General features: G+C 45.9%; 1 protein-coding gene across 1 annotated transcript; it reads left to right on the top strand.

Annotated features, from left to right (window-relative positions):
• Nucleotides 1-86: 86 nt before the first annotated feature.
• On the top strand, nucleotides 87-17,264 carry alg5 (ALG5 dolichyl-phosphate beta-glucosyltransferase). Its single transcript, XM_084191087.1, has 10 exons — nucleotides 87-407; nucleotides 689-857; nucleotides 3,204-3,250; nucleotides 5,358-5,426; nucleotides 5,585-5,677; nucleotides 9,611-9,724; nucleotides 12,734-12,793; nucleotides 12,959-13,110; nucleotides 13,656-13,741; nucleotides 16,411-17,264. Exons 1-10 carry the CDS (start codon nucleotides 345-347, stop codon nucleotides 16,524-16,526), a joined length of 969 nt encoding a protein of 322 aa, XP_084047213.1. The 5' UTR covers nucleotides 87-344; the 3' UTR covers nucleotides 16,527-17,264.
• Nucleotides 17,265-20,233: the final 2,969 nt, after the last annotated feature.

Genomic DNA, 20,233 nt, shown 5'->3' with positions numbered 1-20,233 from the left:
GCCAGCAGGGGTCATAGTTTAATTCGATGTAAATCGCTTAGGTCCCTCTTGCATCTATTTGATGATGTGGTTTTCTGCGTGGAGTAACTTCCGCGTAGGTGTTTCGCTGTGACTGGAAGTAAAGTTCAAACCGATCCGCCCCATACAATAATGGAAATATTACGGCTATGATATTCTACCACTTCAAAACACCGTTTTTGTCTCTCCTCCGAAGAGTGTTGTCTGAGAGATATTCACCACGGAACAGTACAGTTAGTTAAGTTATTTAGCAGGCTAGCTAGCCACCGTAGCTAGCCACTCACTCCTTACTGCAGGTGTTTGTCTGTGCTACAGGGAATGGGAGAATGGATTGTCTATGTGAAATAATTCACTGTCTGGTTGCATTGGCAGTGGCTGCTTTGATCGTGGTAAGTGTTACACTTGCTACAGTATTTGTCTAGCAGGTAATGGTGTATGTCAAAGTCTTGTCGTTTATTCAGACAGGTTGCTGAACTATCAGAATGAGGGAGAGGGCCCTTCTGTGTGCATCCAATCAATTAATCAATCAATCATAGCTTTGAATACTATCTAATATGCCTAAATGTCTTTGTTTACATATTGACCAGAAGATGGACTCAATGGAACCAAAACAGACCGACATAACAATCTAGAACCTGATTCTTAACTCTGTTGTGATTCTATTTTACAGGTCCTGCTGATAGCCCATCTGACTGCCGGGATGGTGGACCTGAAGCGCCATGAGAAGGAGAAGTTCTTCCTGACCGCGACTGGAGAGAAGGAGCCCTTCCCCAGCCTTCATGACCCCAGCTCCCTGGAGCTGTCTGTCATAGTGCCTGCCTACAATGAGGAGCTAAGAAGTGAGTGACGGAAGTATGGATAGATAGACGGATAGATGGATAGATGGATAGACGGACGGATAGACGGACGGATAGACGGACGGATAGACGGACGGATAGACGGACGGATAGACGGACGGATAGACGGACGGACGGATAGACGGACGGATGGATGGATGGATGGATGGATGGATGGATGGATGGATGGATGGATGGATGGATGGACGGATAGACGGACGGATAGACGGACGGATAGACGGACGGATAGACGGACGGACGGATAGACGGATAGACGGATAGACGGATAGACGGATAGATGGATGGATAGATAGATAGATGGATAGATAGATAGATAGATAGATAGACGGATGGATGGATAGATGGATAGGTAGATGGATAGATGGATGGATGGATGGATAGATGGATAGATGGATAGATGGATGGATAGATGGATGGATGGATGGATGGATGGATAGTAGTGCCTGCTCAAAATGAAGAGCTAGAAGTGGGTGGGCAGAGAGAGAGAGAGAGAGAGGGGGGCAGACAGACAGACAGAGAGGCACACAGAGAGAGAGAGAGGGGGGCAGACAGACAGAGAGAGAGGCACACAGACAGAGAGAGAGAGGGGCACACACACATTTCCCCCGAACATGTTTCCTCTTAGGAGTTAAAGGTGGATGAGACAGTAGTATCGTATTCAGCGCTAGCCTTGCAATAACAGCTTGCATTGTCTTGCAGCTAGTGACTAGCGTCAATCTTGGCTTCGAAGGCATTTTTTCCCTATTTATACCTGATATAGGCTGCGTGCACACAGGCAGCCCAATAAGATTGAATCGTACTTCACTGGCTCGTCGGATGTGGCAGGGCTTACAAACTATTACAGACTACAAAGGGAAGCACAGCTGCGATCTGCCCAGTGACACGAGCGTACCAGACGAGCTAAATCAATTATATGCTCGCTTCAAGGCAAGTAACACTGAAACATGCATGAGAGCATCAGCTGTTCCGGATGACTGTGTGATTACGCTCTCCGTAGCCGATGTGAGTAAGACCTTTAAACAGGTCAACATTCACAAGGCCGCAGGGCCAAACGGATTACCAGGACGTGTACTCCGAGCATGCGCTGACCAACTGGCAAGTGTCTCATCAACACCATTATCCCAGAAACCCTAGACCCACTCTAATTTGCATACCGCCCCAACAGATCCACAGATGATGCAATCTCTATTGCGCTCCACACTGCCCTTTCACACCTGGACAAAAGGAACACCTATGTGAGAATGCTATTCATTGACTACAGCTCAGCGTTCAACAACATAGTGCCCTCAAAGCTCATGACCAAGCTAAGGACCCTGGGACTAAACACCTCCCTCTGCAACTGGATCCTGGACTTCCTGACGGGCCGCCCCCAGGTGGTAAGGGTAGGTAACAACACATCCGCCACGCTGATCCTTAACACGGGGGCCCCTCAGGGGTGCGTGCTCAGTCCCCTCCTGTACTCCCTGTTCACTCATGACTGCATGGCCAGGCATGACTCCAACACCATCATTAAGTTTGCCGATGACACAACAGTGGTAGGCCTGATCACCGACAACGACGAGACAGCCTATAGGGAGGAGGTCAGAGACCTGGCCATGTGGTGCCAGGATAACAATCTCTCCCTCAACGTGATCAAGACAAAGGAGATGATTGTGGACTACAGGAAAAAGAAGAGGACCGAGCACACCCCCATTCTCATCGACGGGGCTGTGGTGGAGCAGGTTGAGAGTTTCACTTTCCTTGGTGTCCACATCACCAACAAACTAACATGGTCCAAGCACACCAAGACAGTCGTGAAGAGGGTGTGAAAAAAATATTTGGCATGGGTCCTCAGATCCTCAAAAGGTTCTACAACTGCACCTTCGACACCATCCTGACTGGTTGCATCACTGCCTGGTATGGCAACTGCTCGGCCTCCGACGGCAAGGCACTACAGAGGGTAGTGCGTACGGCCCAGTACATCACTGGGGCCAAGCTTCCTGCCATCCAGCACCGCTATACCAGGCGGTGTCAGAGGAAGGCCCTAAAAATTGTCCAAGACTCCAGCCACCCAAGTCATAGACTGTTCTCTCTGCTACCGCACGGCAAGCGGTACCGGAGCGCCAAGTCTAGGTCCAAGAGGCTTCTAAACAGCTTCTACCCCCAAGCCATAAGACTCCTGAACATCTAATCAAATGGCTACCCAGACTATTTGCATTGCAAAGTTTTATTTTATAATTTTCCACTAATAATTAGTATTTTGACCATTCAGTTCAGAATTGGGCTGCCTGTGTAAAAGCAGCCATAGACTACATATGTGTGACATGGTATATGTTTTTGCCATTGCAGTGCCTGTGATGATGGAGGAAGCTATGGCATACCTGGAGAACAGACAGGTGAGTGGCCACTCCCACTGTTAGGAATGAGAGTAAGTAGCAAAACAGGATCGTGTGCAGGGTTTTGTTCCAGCCCAGCTCTAACACACCTAATTTTGCTAATTGAAGTTTTGATGGTTAGGCTTCGTTTACACAGGCAGCCCAATTCTGATCTTTTTTTTAAACTAAATTGTCTTTTGACCAATCAGATCAGCTCTGAAAAAGAGTTCAGGTGAAAAGATCTGATGTGATTGGTCAAAAGACCAATTAGTGGAAAAAATATCAGAATTTGTCTGCCTGTGTAAACGCAGCCTTAGTTGATCATTGAATCATGAGTTCCAGCTGTAAGCTGTTCACGTTGTGACATCACATCAACAACCAGCAGTGAATATCGTCATTATGCTGTCATTGTTCAAAGTAGCCACCAGATGGCAGTAATGATTTACAGTGAATGTGTTGTAGGTTGACCCATCCCCTCTTTTTAGTTAAAGTTCAACGTTTTCCTTTATCAAATTGCGGACTGTAAACACTCTCGGAAATACTTCATGTTAACAGATTCCAATTTCTGGCATATTTAATGTGCCACTAATAATAAATAATGATAAGATCAAAACAAAGAATATACCATAAATAGATAAAAGAACATCAAAATATTGTTTTCTCATCCTCTCCTGTCTCTTTCTCTCCCTCCATTTCTCTCTCTCTCCTGTCTCTCTCTCGCTCTCTCTCTCCTCTGACTCTCTCTCTCTCCTGTCTTTCTCGCTCTCTCTCTCTCCCTCTCCTCTGACTCTCTCTCCTGTCTCCTGTCTCTCTCGCTCTCTCCTCTGACTCTCTCTCCTGTCTCTCTCTCTCTCTCTCTCTCTCTCTCTCTCTCCTCTGACTCTCTCTCTCCTGACTCTCTCTCTATCTCTCTCCTGTCTCTCGCTCTCTCTCGCTCTCTCTCTCTCCTCTCTCTCTCTCTCTCTCCTCTGACTCTCTCTCTCCTGTCTCTCTCTCGCTCTGTCTCTCTCTCTCTCTCCTCTGACTCTCTCTCCTGTCTCTCTCTCTCTCTCCTGTCTCTCTCTCTCTCCTCTGACTCTCTCTCGCCTGTCTCTCTCTCGCTCTCTCTGTCTCCTGTCTCTCTCTCTCTCTCTCCTCTGACTCTCTCTCCTGTCTCTCTCTCTCTCTCCTGTCTCTCTCTCTCTCCTCTGACTCTCTCTCCTGTCTCTCTCTCTCTCCTCTGACTCTCTCTCCTGTCTCTCTCTCTCTCCTCTGACTCTCTCTCCTGACTCTCTCTCTATCTCTCTCCTGTCTCTCTCTCTCTATCTCTCTCCTGTCTCTCTCTCTCTCCTCTGACTCTCTCCTGTCTCTATCTCTCCTGTCTCTCTCTCTCTCCTCTGACTCTCTCTCTCCTGTCTCTCTCTCGCTCTATCTCTCTCCTGTCTCTCTCTCTCTCTCCTCTGACTCTCTCTCCTGTCTTTCTCGCTCTCTCTCCTCTGACTCTCTCTCTCCTGTCTCTCTCTCGCTCTCTCTGTCTCCTGTCTCTCTCTCTCTCTCCTCTGTCTCTCTCCTCTCTCTCTCCTCTGACTCTCTCCTCTCTCTCTCTCTCTCCTCTGACTCTCTCTCCTGTCTCTCTCTCCTGTCTCTCTCTCTCTCCTCTGACTCTCTCTCTCCTGTCTCTCTCTCTCTCCTCTGACTCTCTCTCTCCTGTCTCTCTCCTCTGACTCTCTCTCTCCTGTCTCTCTCTCGCTCTCTCTCTCCTGTCTCTCTCTCTCTCTCCTCTGACTCTCTCTCCTCTCTCTCTCTCTCTCCTGTCTCTCTCTCTCTCCTCTGACTCTCTCCTCTCTCTCTCTCTCCTCTGACTCTCTCTCCTGTCTCTCTCTCTCTCTCTCTCTCCTGTCTCTCTCTCTCTCCTCTGACTCTCTCTCTCCTGTCTCTCTCTCGCTCTCCTGTCTCTCTCTCTCTATCTCTCTCCTGTCTCTCTCTCTCCTCTGACTCTCTCTCTATCTCTCTCCTGTCTCTCTCTCCTGTCTCGCTCTCCTGTCTCTCTCTCTCTCTCTCTCCTGTCTCTCTCTCTCTCTCCTCTGACTCTCTCTCCTGTCTCTATCTCTCCTCTGACTCTCTCTCTATCTCTCTCCTCTCCCTACAGAAACAGCAGCCGTTGTTTACCTATGAGGTCATCGTGGTGGATGACGGCAGCAAAGACAAAACAACAGAGGTGGTGTTGTCTGTTATGTTGTTGACAGCAATATGTATTTCAGAAATCTTGTTCCTCTATATAAAACGGTAGGATCAGACACCCTTTTTGAGGGTTAGAAGCATGTATGTATTTGTATGAGAGTAATAGTTTTTAACGTGATGGCCCTGTTTTCCCAGGTTGCCTTGCAGTACACTAGGAAGTATGGAGAAGGCAAAGTCAGAGTCCTGACCCTGGTGAACAACAGAGGGAAGGGAGGTGCCGTCAGGATGGTGAGACACACACACATATACACACACACACATACACTCACACACATATACTCACACACACACACACATATACACACACACACACACATACACTCACACACATACACACACACACACACACACACATATACTCACACACATACACACACACACATACACTCACACACATATACACACACACGTATACACATACACACACACACGTATACTCATACACACACACTCACACACATATACACACTCACACACATATACACACTCACACGCATATACACACTCACACGCATATACACACACACACACGTATACACACACATACACGTATACACACACTCACACATATACACACACTCACATATACACACACTCACACACTCACACACATATACACACTCACACACATATACACACTCACACGCATATACACACACACATATACACACACATACACGTATACACACACATACACGTATACACACACTCACACACGTATACACACACACACACACATACACACATACACATATACACACACTCACACACATATATACACACACACACACATACACATATACACACACACACACACACACAGGATGGTGAGAGCTCTGGCCACTACCATGAGATCTCTGCTCATAAATTTAGATGCAGGATATACATATACAGTACCAGTCTCAGGTTTGGACACACCTACTCATTTCAGGGTTTTTCTTTGTTTTTACTGTTTTCTACATTGTAGAATAATAGTGAAGACATCAAAACTATGAATTAACACATGGAATCATGTAAACTCAGCAATTATGTCTTTCTAAGATAATTAGTGAAAATCCAAATAACTTCACAGATCTTCATTGTAAAGGGTTTAAACACTGTTTCCTATGCTTGTTCAATGAACCATAAACAATTAATGAACATGCACCTGTGGAATGGTAGTTAAGACACTAACAGCTTACAGACGGTAGGTAATTAAGGTCACAGTTATGAAAACTTAGGACACTAAAGAGGCCTTTCTACTGACTCTGAAAAACACCAAAAGAAAGATGCCCAGGGTCCCTGCTCATCTGCATGAACGTGCCTTAGGCATGCTGCAAGGAGGCATGAGGACTGCAGATGTGGCCAGGGCAATAAATTGCAATGTCCGTACTGTGAGACGCTTAAGACAGCGCTCCAGGGAGACAGGACAGACAGCTGATTGTCCTCGAAGTGGCAGACCACGTGTAACAGCAACTGCACAGGATCGGTACATCCGAACATCACACCTGCGGGACAGGTACAGGATGGCAACAACAACTGCCCGAGTTACACCAGGAACGCACAATCCCTCCATCAGTGCTCAGACTGTCCACAATAGGCTGAAAGAGGCTGGGCTGAGGGCTTGTAGGCCTGTTGTAAGGCAGGTCCTCACCAGACATCACCGGCAACAACCTCGCCTATGGGCACAAACCCACCGTCGCTGGACCAGACAGGGACTGGCAAAAAGTGCTCTTCACTGACGAGTTGCGGTTTTGTCTCACCAGGGGTGATGGTCGGATTCCCATTTATCGTCGAAGGAATGAGCGTTACACCGAGGCCTGTACTCTGGAGCGGGATCGATTTGGAGGTGGAGGGCCGTCATGGTCTGGGGCGGTGTGTCACAGCATCATTGGACTGAGCTTGTCATTGCAGGCAATCTCAACGCTGTGCGTTACAGGAAAGACATCCTCCTCCCTCATGTGGTACCCTTCCTGCAGGCTCATCCTGACATGACCCTCCAGCATGACAATGCCACCAGCCATACTGCTCGTTCTGTGCGTGATTTCCTGCAAGACAGGAATGTCAGTGTTCTGACATGGCCAGCGAAGAGCCCGGATCTCAATCCCATTGAGCATGTCTGGGACCTGTTGAATAGGAGGGTGAGGGCTAGGGCCATTCCCCGCAGAAATGTCCGGGAATTTGCAGGTGCCTTGGTGGAAGAGTGGGGTAACATCTCACAGCAAGAACTGGCAAATCTGGTGCAGTCCATGAGGAGAAGATGCACAGCAGTACTTAATGCAGCTGGTGGCCACACCAGATACTGACTGTTACTTTTGATTTTGACCCCCCCTTTGTTCAGGGACACATTATTCAATTTCTGTTAGTCAGATGTCTGTGGAACTTGTTCAGTTTATGTCTCAGTTGTTGAATCTTGTTATGTTCATACACATATTTACACATGTTAAGTTTGGTGAAAATAAACGCAGTTGACAGTGAGAGGATGTTTATTTTTTTGCTGAGTTTAGTAACCAAAAAAGTGTTAAACAAATCAAAATATATTTGAGATTCTTCAAAGTAGCCACCCTTTGCCTTGATGACAGCTTTGCACACTCTTCTCTCAACCAGCTTCATGAGGTAGTCACCTGGAATGCATTTCAATTAACAGGTGTGCCTTGTTAAAAGTTAATTTATGGAATTTCGTTCCTTCTTAATGCGTTTGAGCCTATCAGTTGTGTTGTGACAAGGTAGGGGGGGTATACAGAAGATAGCCCTATTTGGTAAAAGTCCATATTATGGCAAGAACAGCTCAAATAAGCAAAGAGAAACGACAGTCCATCATTACTTTAAGACATGAAGGTCAGTCAATCTGGAAAATTTCAAGAACTTTGAGCGTTTCTTCAAGTGCAGTCGCAAAAACCATCAAGCGCTATGATGAAACTGGCTCTCATGAGGACCGCCACAGGAAAGGAAGACCCAGAGTTACCTCTGCTGCAGAGGATAAGTTCATTAGAGTTAACTGCACCTCCGATTGCGGCCCAAATGAATGCTTCACAGAGTTCAAGTAACAGACACATCTCAACATCAACTGATCAGAGGAGACTGTGTGAATCAGGCCTTCATGGTCGAATTGCTGCAAACAAACACTACTAAAGGACACCAATAATAAGAAGAGCCTTGTTTGGGCCAAGAAACACGAGCAATGGACATTAGACCGATGGGAATCTGTCCTTTGGTCTGATGAGTCCAAATTTGAGATTTTTGGTTCCAACCGATGTGTCTTGGTGAGACGCAGAGTAGGTGAACGGATGATCTCTGCATGTGTGGTTCCCACCGTGAAGCATGTAGGAGGAGGTGTGATGGTGTGGGGGTGCTTTGCTGGTGACACTGTCGTTGATTTATTTAGAATTCAAGGCACACTTAACCAGCATGGCTACCACAGCATTCTGCAGCGATATGCCATCCCATCTGGTTTGGGCTTAGTGGGACTATCATTTGTTTTTCAACAGGACAATGACCCAACACACCTCCAGGCTGTGTAAGGGCTATTTGACCAAGAAGGAGAGTGATGGAGTGCTGCATCAGATGACCTGGCCTCCACATTCACCCGACCTCAACCCAATTGAAATGGTTTGGGATGAGTTGGACTGCAGAGTGAAGGAAAAGCAGCCAACAAGTGCTCAGCATATGTGGGAACTCCTTCAAGACTGTTGGAAAAGCATTTCAGGTGAAGCTGGTTGAGAGAATGCCAAGAGTGTGCAAAGTTGTCATCAAGGCAAAGGGTGGCTACTTTGAAGAATCTAAAATAGAACATATATTTTGATTAGTTTATCACTTTTTTTGGTTACTACATGAATTCATATGTGTTATGTCATAGTTTTGATGTCTTCACTATTATTCAAAAATGTAGAAAATAGTAAAAATAAAGAAAAACCCTTGAATGAGTAGGTTTGTCCAAACTTTTGACTGGTACTGTATTTCATTCTATATCTCTGCTCACTACAACTGCCATTATTTTAAAATAACATTATTGGCTTGAAAGTAGTAACTCAGTATTGCCACACTGTACATAACGCTGCCTTTGACAACAGCATACTGTTTTTTCATGATGGGGAGAACTTCATTCACTACAACTGTCACATTCAACTTAGAATTATTGTGTGTGTGTGTGTGTGTGTGTGTGTGTGTGTGTGTGTGTGTCAGGGTACTCTGAGTTCCAGAGGGAAGCGGATTCTGATGGTGGACGCGGACGGAGCCACTAAGTTTGCAGACGTGGAGAAGGTGGAGGCCGGCCTTCATGACGTAAACACCAAACCAGTGGGTGTTTATGATTCTAGCTTTTGTTGTCTGAAATGTAAACGTGTGGTCATTTTCCTGACTAGGCTATATGACCGTATGTTTCCGTTTTGACTGGAGCTGCCCTCTTGACCAGAGCCCTATACTACCAATCAGGTTTGAGGAGTTCGCCAGGTAGCTTTGGTCAACTCTTGAGTTCAACTCAGGATAACCGGTACCGTGAAAGTGGCTCACCTTTTTAGGCAGGTACATTTCTATGGCAACGAATCCTTCAGAACTAACCTGCTCCGGGGGGCAGGCTAACTCGAGGCTAAATCCATTTATCCCGAATTAAGTGTCTGAGCCACAAGTTGAGGACCAATGAAATCAGATTCCCTCCCTCTCACAAAGAATCTGTCATCATCCCCTTCAAGACCACTGATTTCAATATTTTATTAATCAAATGTTTTTTTTGTGTGTGTAAAGAAATGGTGATGTTAAAATACCTATCACATTACACATTTAGTAAGGACAGCATTTGCTTTCCAAACTACGTTTTTAGCGCAATTGTATTTAGAAATTTGCGACAGGTAAACTGACAGCCGGAACCAACCATAGACATATAATCCTTAGATGGCAGTTCCCATTCAAGTCAGGACTGTCAGCCATTGCAAGCGTACCCATGAGTTTAACAGTCAAATTGCCAGGGATAGAGGTTCCAAAACCCTTCTATGGATTATATGTCTATGTTCCACAGATAGAAGAAGGAGCGATGGGGAGAAAGGTGATATGCACACCAAAGATGGCATTAACGATAAGTAATAGCCTGCTGAATTTGCAAGATCACTTTTTTTTTTCATTTTCAATTTGGCACAAATGAAAAGGTGGCACTGACTTGCCCGTGGATTGATGTTTCAACATTGTCTCAATGAAGAGTTCAGCGTTCAACTAGCCATGTGCGACAAGCCACGCAGTTACAAGCCTGCTAGAGTTAGCGGCAGATGGACGAGAAATATCCACCGTCGTAGTACGGGTGAAGCCTGACCTGGAATGTGAAGCTAACTGAGGCTGGCTAGCTTTATAAAAGCCTGAGTAGATCTAGCTTGCTCTGGTGTATTGACTTCAATCGCGGATTACAAAGGGAAAACCAGCCACGTCTTGCTCCCGGACAAGCTAAACACCTTCTTTGCACGCGTTGAGGATAAAACCGCGCCACCGACGCGGTCCACTCCCAAGGACTGTGTTAACCCTTGCAAGGCTGCCGGCCCAGACTGCATCCCTAGCCGCGTCCCCAGAGCATGCGCAGACCAGCTGGCTGGAGTGTTTACGGACATATTCAATCTCTCCCTATCCCAGTCTGCTGTCCCCACTTGCTTCAAGATGTCCACCATTGTTCCTGTACCCAAGAAAGCAAAGGTAACTGAACTAAATGACTATCGCCCCGTAGCACTCACGTCTGTCATTATGAAGTGCTTTGAAAGGCTAGTTAAGAATCATATCACCTCTACCTTACCTGACACCCTAGACCCACTTCAATTTGCATACCGCCCCAATAGATCCATGGATAATGCAGTCGCCATCACACTGCACACTGCACCTATCCCATCTGGACAAGAGGAATACCTATGTAAGAATGCTGTTCATTGACTATTGCTCAGCATTCAACACCATAGTACCCTCCAAGCGTATCATTAAGCTCGAGGCCCTGGGTCTGAACCCCACCCTGTGCAACTGGGTCCTGGACTTCCTGACGGGCCGCCCCCAGGTGGTGAAGGTAGGAAACAACATCTCCACTTCGCTGATCCTCATCACTGGGGCCCCACAAGGGTGCGTGCTCAGCCCCCTCCTGTACTCCCTATTCACCCATGACTGCGTGGCCATGCACGCCTCCAACTCAATCATCAAGTTTGCAGACAACACAACAGTAGTAGGCTTGATTACCAACAATGACGAGAATTCCTAAAGGAAAGAGATGAGGGCCCTGGCGGAGTGGTGCCAGGAAAATAACCTCTCCTTCCACGTCAACAAAATGAAGGAGATGATCGTGGACTTCAGGAGACAGCAGAGGGAGCACACCCCCATCCACATCGACAAGGCCGCAGTGGAGAAGGTGAAAAGCTTCATGTTCCTCGGCGTACACATCACTGACAATCTGAAATGGTCCACCCACACAGACAGTGTGGTGAAGAAGGTGCAACAACACCTCTTCAACCTCAGGAGGCTGAAGGAATTTGACTTGGCCCATAAGACCCTCACAAACTTTTACAGATGCACAATTGAGAGCATTCTGTCGCACCGCCTAGTACGGCAACTGCACCGCCTGCAACCACAGGGCTCTCCAGAGGGTGGTGCGGTCTGCCAACGCATCACCGGGGGCACACTGCCTGCCCTCCAGGACACCTACAGCACCCGATGTCACAGGAAGGCCAAAAAGATTATCAAGGACATCAACCACCCGAGCCACGGCCTGTTCACCCCGCTATCATCCAGAAGGCGAGGTCAGTACAGGTGCATCAAAGCTGGGACCGAGAGACTGAAAAACAGCTTCTATCTCAAGGCCATCAGACTGTTAAATAGCCATCATTAGCCGGCTACCACCCGGTTACTCAACCCTGCACCTTAGAGGCTGCTGCCCTGTATACATAGACATGGAATCACTGGCCACTTTAATAATGGAACACTAGTCACTTTAATAATGTTTACATACTGCTTTACTCATTTCATATGTATATACTGTATTCTATTCTACTGTATTTTAGTCAATGCCACTCCGACATTGCTCATCCTAATATTTCTATAACTCAATTATTTTACTGTTAGATTTGTGTGTATTGTTGTGTATTGTTGTGTATTGTTGTGTATTGTTGTGTATTGTTGTGTATTGTTGTGTATTGTTAGATATTACTGCACTATTGGAGCTAGGAACACAAGCATTTCACCCGCAATAACATCTGCTAAATACGTGTATGTGACCAATAAAATGTTTATTTGACTTCAATGGGACTTTCTAGATTGATCCCAGTTAAATAACGAAATGCTTGTGTGTTACAGGATAACATGGCCATATCCTGTGGGTCCAGAGCACACCTGGAGGATGAGGCAGTCGCTTCGGTACTTTCTCTCTCTTCTCTCTCTCTCTCTCTCTGTCTCTCACCTACGTAACCCTGTGATGAAATGAATAGATGAAAATAAATATGGTCTTGGTCTTGTAGATGGATTCTAGACAGCCTTTAAAATGAAATGTTTTTTTTTTTTTTTTTTGTGTTTCCATGGTAGCGGTCTCTGTTCCGTACGTTCCTGATGTATGGGTTCCACTTCCTGGTTTGGTTCTTCTGTGTGCGAGGCATCAAGGACACGCAGTGTGGCTTCAAGCTCTTCACCCGTGAGGCCGCGCTCAAGACCTTCTCCTCCCTACACGTGGAGCGATGGTAACGCCAACTTAACCGCTCACCCAATACCAAAATGTATTTATGACTACCTCATACTTAGTTCAAATAATGATCCTCCCTGCTCGTGGAGCGATAGTAAGGTCTGTCTCTTATACCAAAGTTTACTTGCTATAAGAAATTCTATAATAACGGGGTAGTTGTAGTTCTATTCTACTTCCTTCAAAAAAGGATTATCTGAAGGAGTAAACTTTACCTCTCCTTATATTTGCATGGTGTGAATGATGGTTATTACATAGTAATTAGATGGCTCCATTTGAACAAGAAAACGTATAGGAAAGTGCAAGACCTTCCCTCTGGCGCAATGGTACGGTCTCTCCGTGGACGGGAACACTAACGCTCAATAACTACAACTTGAATTGGAATGGATCAATGGTATGGTCTCTCTGAACAGAACTTGATCATGACGGAAAACAAAAGCTTACTAGTCTAGGACTTGTATTGAATATGGTGTGATTCTGTTCCACGGGGCCGTTGTTGTTGTTGTTGTAAGAACATTGTAACTAGAATGTTGTACTGTTCCACAGGGCCTTTGACGTGGAACTACTGTACATCGCTCAGTGCTTTAAGATCCCCGTAGCCGAGGTGGCTGTCAACTGGACTGAGATAGAAGGTGAGTCTGTCAACTGGACTGAGATAGAAGGTGAGTCTGTCAACTGGACTGAGATAGAAGGTGAGTCTGTCAACTGGACTGAGATAGAAGGTGAGTCTGTCAACTGGACTGAGATAGAAGGTGAGTCTGTCAACTGGACTGAGATAGAAGGTGAGTCTCTCATACTTATGCAGACACATTAGTGTTTAATATTTTCCCGGTATTTTACAAATGTTCCATCCCGAGAATAACTAACTTTTCTCCCAGGTAACCCGGTATTTCCCACCAAAACCGAAAGTGTCATTCTAAAGCATAAAACAGATAAATATGTCTGGATTTTATAAGAGCTTTGATCAGCATGAAAATTCAAACCTGATGCTTCCTGAGCCTGACGATCCCTACATTAAAGACATTTAATGATCCCAAGGCCATAAAAGCCCAAATGATTGTGCTGTTATCCAATCCACCTACATAGCCTCTTGGGTAAATAAATGATACTAGCTCCAGTAGTCTAATCCTTTTAAGTGTGAACTGTATTACTGTACTGTATTGTATTATACTGTATTAAATGGACTGGAATTACACACCTCATTCAAACCATGAAGCTGGGAGAGAACGTGATTCTGGTGCAGGACGTGTGGTCTACAAAGTTACAAGTATAGGCTAGCGAATTTGATTTTAATTTTGAAATATAATAGGGCCTATTTGTATAATTAGTAGGCTGACGCATATATACCTTTCATAATATTTCCCCTAATGTTATTATCCTACCTCCTCTCTCTCTCTCTCTCTCTCTGTTGCTTCATTCCTTCCTCGCTTTCAACAGTTAAATGAAATAAGTTTAATTGTCCTGATCTTCATCATTCTAATGACGTCCTTGAATAATATAGGACTCGAATAAGATGCAGAAGTCTTTCACTTCTCTTCACGAAGATTTAATGGTTCTGGGTCTGAATAAATAACTGCTATAGCCTACCGCCATCGCGCGTTCTCTCTACTTTCAAACTACCGGTGAGTTCTATTGGCCGCTGTATTTAACATTCAGCAAACAAGAGCTTTTATGCCTCTTCAAATAGTCTGTTAGTATAAGAAATGTCCAGCAAGCTATTCTTGTCTAGCTTAGGAGTGTTTTTTTTTTAAGGAGAAAGGCCATCGGAGGGCAGGTGCGTATTGTGCAGGAGACCGAGGCTATAAGTTCGAAGCTTATAGCCTATGCATAACCCATCGTTCACAAAATAAAAGTGAACATGACGACATACTGAAATGCGCTGTCTATCCTCACCATGAGTGTTGATGATTGATCGTGCAGATAGCAGAGATTAGGCCGTGGCGCCGTAGAGAAGCCAGATTTAGACATCACATATAATTTAACATTTTCCATTTCACGCCATGCTGTTCATATAAATCATTTATTATAATTGACTGGTTTCTCGCAGTTATTTATCCTGGGGAAAGGGAGTGGGTTTGGGCGGTAAATCTCGGTAACCTGGTTCCTGCTATTCAACCGTAATATATACACACACACACACACACACACACACACACACACACACACACACACACACACGTGGACTGAGATAAAAGGGGAGTTTTAAGGTGTCATAATAGTCTTGCGTAGCTTCAAGTCTTAGCATATCAAAGCCTGACTTCCTTAGAGCAGTGTGCTAGTCTTCTTTTATACATTAGATATGCGTTTTAAAGTGCTGGAGTCTGGCTCTTTTTTTCCCTCACTGCTAACCAGTCTCCTGATTTTGTTTTAACTGTCCTGTCATTAAAATGATCAAATACGTAAGGAGATTGGCGCTCCTGGCCTCCTTTTAAAAGAAAGGTGTGTTTTAGTGTCTCAGGCTCGAAGTTGTTTCCAGTCGAGGGCTTACTGATGAATTGTAATGTGGTAGTTCTTTCTACTAAGTAATCTCATTGTAACTGGTTAAACAGCTGCATGCCAGTTTAGAGCTAGCTAAAGATGGGTAGAAACCTGCTGTTATAGTACATCATAAGGTGTTATTTTTACGTTTTAGAGCGACTTACAGGAGCAATTAGAGTTAAGTGCTTTGCTCAACAGATTTTCAGTAACTTTCGGGTTACTGGCCCAACGCTCTTAACCGCTACGCTACCTACTGCCCTAACTTGTTATAAGCTGTGCAGCTGGTTATAATGTGGTATAATGAAGCAATGAGTCACGAGGGGGTGTGGTATGTGGCCAATATACCACGGCTAAGGGCTGTTCTTATGCGCAACGCAGAGTGCCTGGATACAGCCCTTAGCTGTGGTATATTGGCAATATACCACAAACCCCAGAGGTGCCTTATTGCTATTATAAACTGGTTACCAACGTAATTAGAACGACACAAGTTTTATTTTTACTGTACTCGTGGTATACGGTCTGATATACCACAGCTGTCAGCCAATCAGCATTCAGGGTTCGAACCACCCAGTTTATAATGAAGCAATAATGCCAGAGGGGGTGTGGTATAATGAAGCAATAATGCCAGAGGGGGTGTGGTATATGGCCAATATACCACGGCTAAGGGCTGTTCTTCTTAAGCATGATCGCAAAGCAGAGTACAGCCTTGATACAGCCCTTAATGTGGTATGTGTTGTTATAGAGTCTAAGCTGGTGCCAGTGTGGAGCTATTTATAATGTGTTATAATAATGTGTTATAATAATGTGTTATAATGTGTTATAGGGTCTAAGCTGGTGCCAGTGTGGAGCTGGTTACAGATGGGTAGAGACCTGGTGTTCATCCGCCTGCGTTACATCACTGGTGCCTGGAGACTGGAAAGCCCTCGCAAGACCGACTAGAGCCAATCACATCAGCCCTCACACACTGAGACAGTCTTCTGATTGGACAGATGGGGCTGATGAACTTCCTCGTTGGGTGGGATTACCGTAAACTCAGATGTGGGCTGTGGCTCAATAGTCTAAAGCGGCTTCCTCTCCTTGTGTCCTCTCCATCATATGCACTGATCTGAAATAGCAGGACAGGTGAGAGGATTTCTACTGGGAGTTTGTTTTCACCTGTCCAGTTCTTTAATGTGCAGACCGAGGCGAGGAGAGGAAGCTATTTTAGGCTATTGAGATGCGTCCATGGATTTTCGGATTTCAATGGGAGGGCTATGTTTTCTTTCGAACTTTGCCTTTGGCTGAGAAATCTTTAGATGATTGATTGACAGCTCCCGGTCTGTCCCGCCTATTGCCAGGTTCAGAATCCTCGTTTCTTTCCTTCACTTGAGAAAGGTTTGTGGTGTCCATGGTAAAATGTACAAGCCGTTGCCACGGTTTCAGATACATGCACTACATGATCGATCCGTGTGCCATGTTACTCATTTTGTATTTCTGTCAAACTGTTTGGGCGGGTAAAGAGGAATGTTGACTGTCGCTGAGGGATCAAATGGATCATGTTTTGGTTTTTATCATGATTCTAGTCCGGTAAAATGGAAGATGTCATTTTCGATGTGTTGTTAGAGATGGGTAAGGGCTTGTATAGGTATGTCTGTAATGTAGAAGGATGAACTGAACTCAATTAAATGAAAAAACCTCTCTATTGATTTAGATACGTTTTTTTTCGTGTGTTAATTATTATCACATGTTGTAACTGGTAATGGTGGCTTGGGAGAAATTAATGCAAAATGTCAATGTCTTATAAATATTGTAGCGACCTTAACCCAACACCTTGTCAAGGGGTTAGGATCTCTTGGTGTTATGGGTAAGGTGTTGGGTTCTGTTGGTGTTATGGGTAAGGTGTTGGGATCTCTTGGTGTTATGGGTAAGGTGTTGGGTTCTGTTGGTGTTATGGGTAAGGTGTTGGGATCTCTTGGTGTTATGGGTAAGGTGTTGGGTTCTCTTGGTGTTATGGGTAAGGTGTTGGGTTGACAGTCGCTGGGCCCAGGTTTGAGACTCGGCCAGGGCTACCCTTCGAATTCTCTACAATATGTTATTACAATGATCGCCACCAATGGTGTAGGGTGAAGTTGCCTGTAGACGCTGTTCTGGGGTCAGTTTAGCGTTTCCCCCACTAACGGTTGAGGTTAGGATTGGGGGAGAGGAAGCTGATCCTGGACCTGTACCTAGAGGAAACGCTTTAGAACAGAGTTGACGATCTTCCCACCTTGAGTTCAGGTTCACATATGGCACCCTATTCCCTTTATAGTGCACTACTTTTTACCAGAGCACTATGGGCCTTGCCATATGGGAAGCACAAGCCACTTCTTTCAGTGATATTTCCACACTATTACAGACATTTGGCTGATGCAATCAGCTGTATTAACTCTGGTTCCCATGGCAACCCATATTAACTCTGGTTCCCATGGCAACTCATATTAACTCTGGTTCCCATGGCCAACCCATATTAACTCTGGTTCCCATAGTAACCCATATTAACTCTGGTTCCCATAGTAACCCATATTAACTCTGGTTCCCATAGTAACCCATATTCAGAGCAGTCTTAATACATTCCTTTGTACTTTTCTATTGTTTAGTTTCTGACTGATAGGTCCTGTGAGGGGGACTTGTTTTGAAACATCTCTACATTTACATAATTTAGCAGACGCTCTTATCCAGAGCGACTTACAAATTGGTGCATTCAACTTATGACAGCCATAAGTTAGATTTTATGGGGGGTGGGGGAAGAAGGATTACTTTATACTATTCCAGGTATTCCTTAAAGAGGTAGGGTTTCAAGTGCCTCCGGAAGGTGGTCAGTGACTCCGCTGTCCTGGCGTCGTGGGGGAGCTTGTTCCACCATTGGGGTGCCAGAGCAGCGAATAGCTTTGACTGGGCTGAGCGGGAACTGTGCTTCCGTAGAGGTAGAGGGGCTAGCAGGCCAGAGGTGGATGAACGTAGTGCCCTCGTTTGGGTGTAGGGTCTGATCAGAGCCTGAAGGTAAGGAGGTGCCGTTCCCCTCACAGCTCCGTAGGCAAGCACCATGGTCTTGTAGTAGATGCGAGCCTCAACTGGAAGCCAGTGAAGTGTGCGGAGGAGCGGGGTGACGTTAGAACTTGGGAAGGTTGAACACCAGACGGGCTGCAGCGTTCTGGATAAGTTGTAGGGGTTTAACGGCACAGGCAGGGAGCCCAGCCAACAGTGAGTTGCAGTAATCCAGACGGGAGATGACAAGTGCCTGGATTAGGACCTGTGCCGCTTCCTGTGTATGGTAGGGTCGTACTCTCCGAATGTTGTAGAGCATGAACCTACAGGATCGGGTCATCACTTTGATGTTAGCGGAGAACGACAGGGTGTTGTCCAGGGTCACGCCAAGGTTCTTTGCACTCTGGGAGGAGGACACAACGGAGTTGTCAACCGTGATGGCGAGATCATGGCGCGGGCAGTCCTTCCCCGGGAGGAAGAGCAGCTCCGTCTTGCCGAGGTTCAGCTTGAGGTGGTGATCCGACATCCACACTGATTTGTGTGCCAGACATGCAAATATGCGATTTGCCACCTGGTTATCAGAAGGGGGGAAAGGAGAAAATTAATTGTGTGTCGTCTGCGTAGCAATGATAGGAGAGACCATGTGAGGATATGACAGAGCCAAGTGACTTGGTGTATAGAGAGAATAGGAGAGGGCCTAGAACTGAGCCCTGGGGGACACCAGTGGTGAGAGCATGTGGTGCGGAGACAGATTCTCGCCACGCCACCTGGTAGGAGCGACCTGTCAGGTAGGACGCAATCCAAGAGTGAGCAGCACCGGAGATGCCCAACTCGGAGAGGGTGGAGAGGAGGATCTGATGGTTCACAGTATCAAAGGCAGCGGATAGGTCTAGAAGGATGCAGAGGAGAAAGAGTTAGCGTTAGCAGTGCGGAGAGCCTCCGTGACACAGAGAAGAGCAGTCTCAGTTGAATGACCAGTCTTGAAACCTGACTGGTTTGGATCAAGTAGGTCATTCTGAGAGAGATAGCAAGAGAGTTGGCTAGAGACGGCACGCTCAAGAGTTTTGGAGAGAAAAGAAAGAAGGGATACTGGTCTGTAGTTGTTGACATTGGAGAGATCGAGTGTAGGTTTTTTGAGGAGGGGTGCAACTCTCGCTCTCTTGAAGACGGAAGGGACATGGCCAGCGGTCAAGGATGAGTTGATGAGTGAGGTGAGGTAAGGGAGAAGGTCTCCGGAAATGGTCTGGAGAAGAGAGGAAGGGATAGGGTCAAGCGGGCAGGTTGTTGGGCGGCCGTCACAAGTCGCAAGATTTCATCTGGAGAGAGAGGGGAGAAAGAAGTCAAAGCATAGGGTAGGGCAGTGTGAGCAGGACCAGCGGTGTCATTTGACTTAATAAATGAGGATCGGATGTCGTCAACCTTCTTTAAAAAATGGTTGACGAAGTCATCCACAGAGAGGGAGGAGGGAGGGGGAGGAGGATTCAGCAGGGAGGAGAAGGTGGTAAAGAGCTTCCTAGGGTTAGAGGCAGAGGCTTGAAATTTAGTGGTAGAAAGTGGCTTTAGCAGTGGAAACAGAGGAAGAGAATGTAGAGAGGAGGGAGTGAAAAGATGCCAGGTCCGCAGGGAGTCTAGTTTTCCTCCAT

The sequence above is a fragment of the Coregonus lavaretus genome, assembly GCF_964263955.1.
Source record: "Coregonus lavaretus genome assembly, contig: HAP1_SCAFFOLD_217, whole genome shotgun sequence".
NCBI lineage: Eukaryota > Metazoa > Chordata > Actinopteri > Salmoniformes > Salmonidae > Coregonus > Coregonus lavaretus.
The sequence above is the reverse complement of the archived record's forward strand: the minus strand, read 5'-3'. Positions and strand labels throughout refer to the sequence as shown.